The sequence below is a fragment of the Hylobates moloch genome, unplaced genomic scaffold (assembly GCF_009828535.3).
Source record: "Hylobates moloch isolate HMO894 unplaced genomic scaffold, HMol_V3 SCAFFOLD_4, whole genome shotgun sequence".
In the NCBI taxonomy this organism is placed as follows: Eukaryota; Metazoa; Chordata; class Mammalia; order Primates; family Hylobatidae; genus Hylobates; species Hylobates moloch.
In genome coordinates, this window is record NW_026652279.1 from 107708672 (window position 1) to 107719459 (window position 10788).

Consider the following 10788-nt stretch of genomic DNA (forward strand, 5'->3'; position numbering starts at 1 on the left):
TTTCTTTATAGCAATACAAGAACGACCTGATCCAACTACTATCAAGTAATAAGCAGATTTCTACATTCAGGTAATTGTGTTGGAATGATGGTTTTTTTTAGTTAGCTATGCTCTGAGTACTATTTTTTCATTTGACCGCAAAGTCCTACAACCTAGCATTATGATTAAAACATATCACCTGTCAGTAGAATCATACTGAAACCAAAATATCTGGCAGAATGAGCGACATGCAATTGTCAGATAATTTTTCTCATTATTATCCAAGAAGATTTTGCATTTAAACCCTTGTTCCTAAAATACTACTAATGTATTAGTTTACTTTCCTGATTTAGCATGGGAAACTATAAAGAATATATACTAATATAAGTGAGTACACTGATAAAAGCAAGTATTACAGATCTACGAAAAGATCATTATAAATATTCAATTTAGGATTATCTAGACATAATAGGTTAGGAATATTGACACAGAGTATTCCTCTCAAAAATTATCTTTCTGACTAAACACCTAAAATAAACTTAATTTCCCTTTGATTTACGTCTCTTCTAAACAACTTACAGGAAAAAAAAATTAGTTTGTTGGGTTCCCACTACAATAGGCCCAGCTTACCTGCTGTTTTGCTTTCCCTGGTCAACCATAGTCCAAATATACTAACAGAAACTTCCAGAAATAAACAATTCATATGTTTTAAATTGCACACAGTTCTAAGTGGCACCGTGAAATCTTTTGTCGTTCCACTCTACCCCAACCTGGACATGAATCATCCCTTTGTCCAGCAACTATACACTGTATGCACTTGCTCACTGATCACTTTGTAGCCATCTCAGTTATCAGATTGACTTGCAGTTTGGCAATAACAGTAATTATGCAGTTCGAGTAACCCTTATTTTACTTAATAATGGCCCCAAGTGCAAAGAGGAGTGATGCTGGCAATTTGAATATGCAAAAAAAAAAAGCCATAAAGTACTTCCTTTGAGTGAAAACATGAAAGTTCTTAAGAAGAAAAACTGTATGCTGAGGTTGCAAAAATCTACAATAAGAAAGAATAGTCTATACATGAAATTATGAATAAAGAAAAAGAAATTCATGCATAGTATATACAAGGTTCAGCACTATCTGCCATTTCTGGCATCTACTGGGGGTCTTGGAATGTATTCCTTGAGGATAAGGGGGGTAGAAATAGTACTTTACTATTCTCTGTAAAGAGTAGGTCGTGGAAAGTTTATTTTAAAAAAAATTATGGGAAATTGCTATATTTTCTGAAAGCACAGTAATAAATCCACAAGGCTTTTTCTCTGCGTAAATGAGTAGTACTCAGGTTTTGATCAACATTGAATAAATAAATCAAAGCTGAGTAAAGTTAAGTTGGAAGACACTGATAACATTCATTTAAGAGCTGAAGTCTCCAAATTATTCAATTAAAAATTAACCACATGATAGAATTTCATATTAAACTTACAAATACTCTGGGAAGAGTACATTTTTAACAAACTTGACATGCCAATGACAGTGTGAGAGGAAAGTACTCAAATCCTTGACATCAGGTTAGTGTCCTAGGCTTCAAGAATGATTTATGATTCTAACATTTTTTTGGAGAAGGGAAAATCATGAACTTTTCTAGAAGGGTATGGGCACTCTCCCTCACCAAAACGCATACACAGGCAAAGTTTTATACATAACTCAAGAAGCCTGTAGACCCCTAAAATCCACCAATGGACTTTGGGTTAAAAGCACCTGATACAGAACGTTGGACAACTGAGACACAATTATTATCTGTTATGAGTAATGGATAATTCAGTAAGCATTAACTGTTACAATTTATTTTTGGATTTGGACAACTGAGACACAGAGAACAGCTAGAAGGATTTAAAGTCAGAGGATCGTGTAGCATTGTTGCATCTCCTATGCCATGTGTATGCACACCTATGCCATGTAAATGGGTAACTCAACAGAGAGCCATCCTTTAAGAAATGTAAGCAACTGCTTATATCCAGTAAGCCTAGTGGGTCATACTTGAAGGGAAAAAAAAAAACAAAACCCAAAGCCAAAACCCACGTTTTTGGAAACACTATTTTACAAACACACACATACACACACACACCCCATCACTATATTACTTCTACCTGTACTAACAAAACTTTTGGAAATACTTTTGCTCACTGCTGCAATACCAGCTTTAGAACAGGTATTTAAGTAACTGTTGGATGAATGAATTAGCAATTTTACTTAAACACAACACCTCCTAGTAAACAAAACACTACTAACATGCCCATTATGACATTTTTAAAGGGCAGTTTTTTCCAAAAGGAATTTAGACATTAACTTTTACTTACATTCCTTATCAATCTGAAGACAGTGACAAAGATACTGTTTAGTTTTAAAATACAGGTACACCTCAGAAACATAGGTTTGGTTCCCACAATAAAGCAAATATCACAGTAAAGTGAGCCACACAAACTTTTTGGTTTCCTAGTACACACACAAGTTATGTTTACACTATACTGTAGTCTTGTAAGTGTACAATAGATTTATATCTAAAAAAGTACAAGCTAGGTGCGGTGGCTCACACCTGTCAACCCAGCACTTTGGGAGGCTGAGATGGGCGGATCACGAGGTAAGGAGATTGACACCATCCTGGCTAACATGGTGAAACCCTGTCTCTACTAAAAATACAAAAAGAAAATTAGCCGGGCGTGGTGGTGGGCGCCTGTAGTCCCAGCTACTTGGGAGGCTGAGGCAGGAGAAGGGCATGAATCTAGGATATGGAGCTTGCAGTGAGCCAAGATTGCGCCACCGCACTCCAGCCTGGGTGACAGAGCGAAACTCCGTCTCAAAAAAAAAAAAAAAAAGTACATAACTTAATTTTTAAAATACTTTATTGTTAAAGAAATGCTAACAATCATCTAAGCCTTCAGAGAGGTGTAACCATTTTGTGGGTAAGGGTATTATCTTGATGCTGATGGCTGTTGACTGACGAGGATGAAGGCTGCAAAAGGCTGGGGAGGCTGTGGCAATTTCTTAAAATAAGACAATGATGAAGCCTGTCACACCAATTGACTGTTACTTTCACAAAAGATTTATCTGTAGCATGTGATGCTGTTTGCTAGCATTTTACCCACAGTAGAATTTTCAAAACTGGAGTCGGCTGGGCATGGTGTCTCAAGCCTATAACTACAATGTTTTGGGAGGCCAAGGCAGGATTACTTGAGCCCAGGAGTTCGAGATCAGTCTGGCCAACATAGCAAGACCTCATCTCTACAAAAAAATTTTAAAAATTAGCTGAGTGTGGCGATGCATGCCTGTAAGCCCAGCTACTTGGGAGGTTGAAGTGGGAGGATCACTTCACCACTTGATGGGAGGCGGAGGCTACAATGAGCTGAGATGGCGCCAGTGCACTTAAGCCTGGGTAATAGCGAGACACAGTGAGCTGAGATCGCGCCAATGCACTTAAGCCTGGGTTACAGCGAGAACAAAAAGAAAAACAGCACACACATACACAAAAAAACAAACCTGGACTCAATCCTCTCAAACCCTGCTGCTGCTTTGTCAACAAAGTTTATGTGACACTCTAAATTGGGTGCCACTGTCATTTAAAAAAATGTTTCTAGCATCTTCACCAGGAGTAGACAATATCTCAAGAAACCACTTTCTTTGTTCATCCATATGAAGCAACTCCTCATCCGTTCAAGTCTGATCTGAGATTGCAGCAATTCAGTTACATCTTCAGGATCTACTTTTAATTCTAGTTCTCTTGCTATTTCCACCACATTTGCAGTTACTTCTTTCAATAAAGTCTTGAACTTCTCAAAGTCATCCATGAAAGTTGTAATTGACTTCTTTTAACTCCCGTAACTATTAATATTTTGACCTCTTCCTGTGAATGACAAATGTTCTTAATGGCATCTTGAACAGTAAATCCTTTCCATAAAGTTTTCAATTTACTTTGCCCAGATCCATCAGAGGAATCACTATCTATGGCAGCTGTGGCCTTATAAAATGTATTTTTTAAATAAGACTCAAAAGTAAAAATTAGTCTTTGATCCATGGGCTGTAGGGTGCCTTTTGTCTTAGCGGGCATGAAACTATTAATCTCTCCTTACATCTTCATCAGAGCTCCTGTGTAAACAGGCACATCATAAACAAACGGTAGTATTTTGAATGGAATCTTTTTTTCTGAGCAATAGGTCTCAACAGTGGGCTTAAAATATTTAGTAAACCATGCTGTAAACAGATGTGCTGTCGTCCATGCTTGTTTTTCCACTTAAGAGCACAGACAAAGTAGATTTAGCATAATTCTTAAAAATCCTAGGATTTTCAGGATGGTAAATGAGCACTGGCTTCACCTTAAAACCCCCAGCTACACTGGCCCCTAACGAGAGAGTTAGCCTGTTCTTCGGAGCTTTGAAGACAAGCATTGACTTCTCCTCTCTGGCTATGAACATCTTGGATGGCATCTTCTTCCAATAAGGCTGTATCAACTACACTGAAAATTTGTTTAGTGTGGCCAGCATCAATTATCTTATCTAGATCTTCTGGATAACTTGCTGCTGCTTCTTCATCAGCATGTGCTGCTTCATCTTGCACTTTTGTGCTATGGAGATGGCTCCATTTGTTAAATGTCATGAAGTAACCTCTGCTAACTTCAAACTTTTTTCCTGCAGCTTCCTTACCTCTTTCAGCCTCGAAAGAATTAAAGAGAGTTAGGACCTTGCTCCGGATTAGACTCTGGCTTAAAGGAATGTTGTGGCTGATTTCAATTGTGGCTGCTTTGATCTTTTATCCAGCCCACTCAAACTTCATCCGCATCAGCAATACGGCTGTTTTGCTTTCTTCTCATTCATGTGTTCATTGGAGCAGCACTTTAAATTTCCTTCAAGAACTTTTCCTTTGCATTCACAACTTAGCTGACTGGCACAAGAGATCTAGCTTGCCACCTAAGTTTTCAATATGCCTTCCTCACTAAGCTTAATCACTTCTAGCTTTTGATTTAAAGTAAGAGGCTCTTCCTTTTTACTTGAACACTTAGAGGCCACTACATGTAGGGTTATTAGTTGGCCTAATTTCAATATTGTTGTGTCTCAAGGAATAGAGAGGCCCAAGGAGATGGTGAGAGACAGGGGACTAGCCAGTCAGTAGGGCAGTCAGAACACACATATTTGCAGATTAAGTTCACTGTTTTATATGGGTGCAGTTCACGACGCCCCAAAACAATTACAATGGTAATGCGACAATTACCGATCACAGTCCACCATAACAGATACAATAATGATGAAAAAGCTTGAAATATTTCAAGAATTACAGAGACACAAAGTGGGCACATGTTATTGGAAAAATGGCACTGATAGGCTTGTTTAATGCAGGGATGCCACAAACCTTCCATTTGTAAAAATACACAACATCTGTGAGGTTCAATAAAATTGGTGCGCCTGTAATTTCTTCATTCAGAGTAATGGAGACAAATGAAAATAACGGCCCCACCTAAGAACCTTGGTAATTAAATTAACTCTTCCTAAACCAAAATGTCTTTTTCCAATGTCTTGTCACATGTGGCTTTAGAACTCCAGTGCATGCAGATCAGGTATTTATATAATCTTCCAGTATTCCTAGCTCTGTTGTTTCATGTCCTTAGACGAAAAAATAAAAAATAAAAATAAATTAAAAAACCAAGTTCAGATTTGTCTACATACTAAGTAACAGGTGAGTCCTATGCATACCATTTAGGGATAACCCAGGGAGAAGAACTGGAAAATGAAGGATAAGCCTGTGTAATATTCAACTCCTCATAATACAAATGTTTTTACCATTTAAATGATGAACTACCTAGCAACAGGTGTTAAGAACCAACTCTCAGAGACTTCTTAGTCAAAATACCAAAATCAAAGTACAAAGAACCATTAGGAAAAACTAAAGGCTTTACAGATAGAACGTCAATCACCCAAAACATTTACATGTAATTTTCACAAACACACCTGCTGGACTGAGTAAAATATAGAGTATAGTTTAAGAAAACATACTTAAGAACTCTGAAGTCTTCAGTTAACCGCTCTCTTGCATGTCAAGAAGACACAATTAACAGAGTGGAAAAAAAAAAAAAAGCAACATATGGAATAGGAAAAAATATTTTAAAATCTTATTTCTGTTAAGGGGTTAATATCCAGAATATATAACGAACTCTTAGAACTCAACAGAAAAAAAATCAAATAACCCAATTAAAAAATGGGCAAAGAATTGGAAAGACGTTTCTCCAAAGATGATATACAAATGGCCAACAAGCACATGAAAGGATGTTCAACATGACTAATCATCAGAGAAATGCAAATCAAAACCTCAATGGGATAACACCTGAGATAAACACACCTATTCGAATGGTGACTATAAAACAAACAAACAAAATAAGTGTTGGTGAAGGTATGGAGAAACTGGAACACTTGTGTACTGTTGGTGGGAATGTACAACAGTGCAACTGCCATGGAAAAGAGTAGGGAGGTTTCTCAAAAAAATTAAAAACAGAATTATATGATCCAGCAATTCTACTTCTGGGTATATATACAAAAGAACTGAAAGCAGGGTCTCAACGGGATTATTTACACATTCATGCTCATAGCAGCACTATCAACAATAGCCAGGAGGTGAAAGAACCCAAACATCCATCAAATGGATGAATGGATAAATAAAATTTGGCATATACATACAATCAAATATTATTCAGCCTTAAAAAGGAAGGAAATCCTGTCACATGCCACAGCAAGAAGGAACCCTGAGGACATTCTGCTAAGTGAAATAAGCCTGTCAAAAAGGACAAACACTGGATGATTCCACTTATATAAGGTATCTGAAGCAGTCAAATTAACAGAAACAAAATAGGATGACAGTTACCAGGAGCTGGGAAAAGGTGGAAAGGGGAAGTTGTTTTTTGATAAATACAGAGTTTCAGATTTGCAAAATGAAAAAGTTCTGCAGAATTGTTTCACAGTGTGAAAATACTTAACACTACCAAACTATAAACTTTAAAATGATGAAGATGGTACATTTTATGTTTTTTTTACCACAATAAAAAAATTGAAACATAAATTGTAAAAGTTAATGCTTACTGAATTATCCATGACTCACAATAGATAATAATTATCATGGGAATTATTAAAATAAATATACACACTATTGTAAGCAAAACTAAAAAACCCAATATGCTAATGCCCAAAAGCTTCTGAAAAGTAAATATTCTATATTCTACAAAAGTTAGTATTGTTAAAGACATACAATCCTACTTACCTTGGCTTGTCTCTCTTTTCTCTTTGTCGTTCAAAATCTCGTCCTCTGTCCTTTCCATCTCTTGTTTTTTCTTCTATCCTGTCTTTTACCTTATATTTTTCTTTGTATTTTTTCCCCAGAGCAATATCTTCTGGTATAGGAGGGGGTGGACTAGGAGTACGTGGTCCTTTCTTTTTACTTTGGTTGGTTTTTGAATTTCTGAAGGTAACACAAAGCTATCGTTAGATGTTCAAATATGCCAAAAGGATATTTTTTAAAGCCTTCTTAAAAACAGCAGCGTTCCTTTATATTACTTGCCCTTTATTATTTTGTATACTACTAACCAATATCAAGAAGAAAAAAAAAACTAACACAAATGGCTGAAGAACTAATTTACTTGATACTTATTTTGTTAACACACTGCTTATTATTATATAACTTTAAAGGGGCAGGTTTCTGAGAAAAGATAGAGGTGAAATAGGAAGACACTTTCAGAAAAGATGTTAATACAATGACTGTTTAAACTTTTTAAGACAGAAAAGTAGACAAAGAAAGTAAAAATCACCTACAATTCTACTACTCAAAGAGAACTATGTTAACATCTTGAATATTTACATACTTTTGCCATATATCTTACTTCCTCTGTCTACTCATTTAAAACTGGGTATTCACATGCAAAAGAATGAAGCTGGACCTTTATATTGTACCAGATCAAAAATAACTCAAAGACCTAAACATAAAAGCAAAAACTATAAAAATCCTAAAAGAAAATATAGAAAAAAAAGCTTCATGACATTGGACTTGGCAACGATTTCTTGGCTATGACACCAAAGGCACAGATAACAACAAAGCAAGAATAGACAAATGAGACTCCATCAAATTTTAAAACTTTTGCATGTCAAAGGACACAACTAACAAAGTGAAAAGGCAACTTATAGAATGAGAGAAAATAGTTATGACTATATATATATATATATATATGATTTGCACATATTTTCTCCCATCATTGGAAATGGGTAACTACACGTGTGTGTGGGTGTGTCACATACATTCATGAGATATCCTATTACAATATTTTGTAAAATTTTAAAATACTGAACATAGACATAGTGTGAGCATCTTTCTGTAACGAAAAGTAGATTTAGGTTGAGCATGGTGTAATCCCATCACTTTGGGAGGCTGAGTGGCGTGGATCACTTGAGGTCAGGAGTTCGAGACCAGCCTGGCCAACATGGTGAAACCCTATCTCTACTAAAAATACAAAAATTAGCCAGGCATGGTGGTGGGTGCCTGTAATCCCAGCTACTCCAGAGGCTGAGGCAGGAGAATCACTTGAATCCGGAAGAAACAGGTTGCAGTGAGCCAAGATCATGCCACCGCACTCTAGTCTGGGTGACAGAGTGCAACTCCATCTCAAAATAAAAATTTTTTTAAAAAAGCAGATTTAGGTAATCATTTTTATTGACTGTATAGAATTTCCTTGAATAGATGCTCCAAAACTTTTTAAAACAATTTCATAGCTTTTCAGGTGGCTTCCAGGTTTTCATCATTATTCAAAAAACACAATTACATCATCTACAAAGGAAATACCAACCATTGTCAGTATATATTCATCATAAATCTCTGAATCTTGTTTAAGAAATTTTTACCAACTCTGAGGTCACAAAGATGGTCTCCTAAAATTTTGTAATTTTGCCTTTCACATTTGTCTTTAATCTACTTGTAACTGATTTTTGGGTACAGACTTTGTTCTTTAAGTGCCTCTTTTTGGCAATTTAAGTAGTTTTAAGTAAGTGGTATAACTTTGATCCCATACACATTCAAAACTGGCTGTCTTTGCCTCTTACTTTAACAACAGTTTAATTGAATATAGCATTTTCATGTCAAAATCCTTTTACCTCAGAGCTCTAGTTAAAATATTTTGTAACATTTAACGTTGCAGGTAAGAAGTCCAAAGAAAATTGATTTTACTATTCAGGTAAGCTCGTTTTTCTGTTGGCATGCTTACGAACATTGTCCCTTGAAAATTACTCACCGGAAAAAGATTTTCACTAAGTCCAGGTATTTTCAAAAAATCTTTTCCAGCACTAAATGGACTGTTTGAATCTGAAACTTCAAACTTTTTACTCAATTTCTTCTATTTTCATTTCATAACTTTTCCTTATGACCCAAGTGTCTGTAGTTCTCTTTATTACAGTTACCGTATCTCTTGGATCTCTCCTCCATGTTAGATTTCTCTGTCATTTCCATTTTTCCTGCTTTTCCAGGATCTTAAATCTGTCTTTATATTCAGTAATTTTTAAAGTAGTACTCATTTTGCTAATTCTAAATTTGGCAATCTCGTTGTTCTGCTATTTTTTGATTTCTTCTTTTTTTTGGAGATGGTGTCTCGCTCTGTTGCCCAGGCTGCAGTGCAGTGGCACGATCATGGCTCACTGCAGCCTCGACCCCCAGGGCTCAAGTGATCCTCATGCCTCAGCCCCCTGAGTAGCTAGGAGTACAGGTGCATACCACCACACCTGGCTAATTTTTGTATTTTTGTAGAGATAGGGTTTCATCACGTTATCCAGGCTGGTCTCAAACTCTTGGGCTCAAGTGATCTGTCCACCTCAGACCACTGCACCTGTCCTATTCTGTGATCTTCCATTTGAACTCTTTTCTCTTTTAAAATATTGTTGTTCAGGCTGGGCAAGGTGGCTCATACCTGTAATCCCAACACTTTGAAAGGCCAAGGTGGGCAGATCGTGAGGAGGTCACGAGTTCAAGACCAGCCTGACCAACATGGTGAAACCCCGCCTCTGCTAAAAACACAAAAATTAGCCAGGTGTGGTGGCACACGCCTGTAATCCCAGCTACTCAGAAGGCTGAGGCAGAAGAACTGCTTGAACCCAGGAGGCAGATGTTGCAGTGAGCTGACTGCACGCCAGCCTGGGTGACAGAGTGAGACTCTGTCTCAAAAAAACAAAAAAGCTGTTCAACCTGGCACCAACCAGATCAATAAACTGGCTCATCTGATCTTGTAGCCCCCACCAAGGAACTGACTCAGCACAAGAAGACAGCTTCGACTCCCTCTGATTGAATCTCTGACTTGACCAGTCAGCACTCCCGGCTCACTGGCTTCCCCTAGTCTCCCTGCTGCCCCGCCACCAAGTTGTCCTCTAAAACTCTGATCCCCAAATGCTCAGGGAGACTGATTAATAAAACTCCAGTCTCCTGCAAAAATATAAAATAAAATAAAATAAAATAAAAAAATAGTTGTTCAGTTTTTTTCCCATAAACAACTGCGTTTGTCCTCTAAATACAATATCCTCACAAATTGCACTAAACTTATAAATGAATTTATAATTTAAGTTTGGTCCAGTTTACTGTATTAATGTTTCTGTGTAAGCCATCTGCTCAGAGTGTTCAGTCTGATACTAGGTTTGTAAGCAGCCCTTTTCACACATCTGGTGAGTTTTCACTATCTACTAATCTCACTATCTACTGATATTTATAAATGAGGACCTAAGCCTAAATCCTAGAACTTATTTCCTATCATGC

General features: G+C 36.9%; 1 protein-coding gene across 8 annotated transcripts in view; it reads right to left on the reverse strand.

The window, feature by feature from the left end:
* The window catches only part of ZC3H13 (zinc finger CCCH-type containing 13), a 101628-nt gene that overhangs the window by 41506 nt on the left and 49334 nt on the right, over positions 1 to 10788 (reverse strand). For all 8 annotated transcript variants that reach the window (XM_032150830.2, XM_032150824.2, XM_032150825.2 and 5 more), the window contains exon 8: positions 7270 to 7467. In XM_032150830.2, the coding sequence (XP_032006721.1) occupies positions 7270 to 7467 (198 nt within the window). The remainder of the gene's footprint in view (positions 1 to 7269; positions 7468 to 10788) is intronic.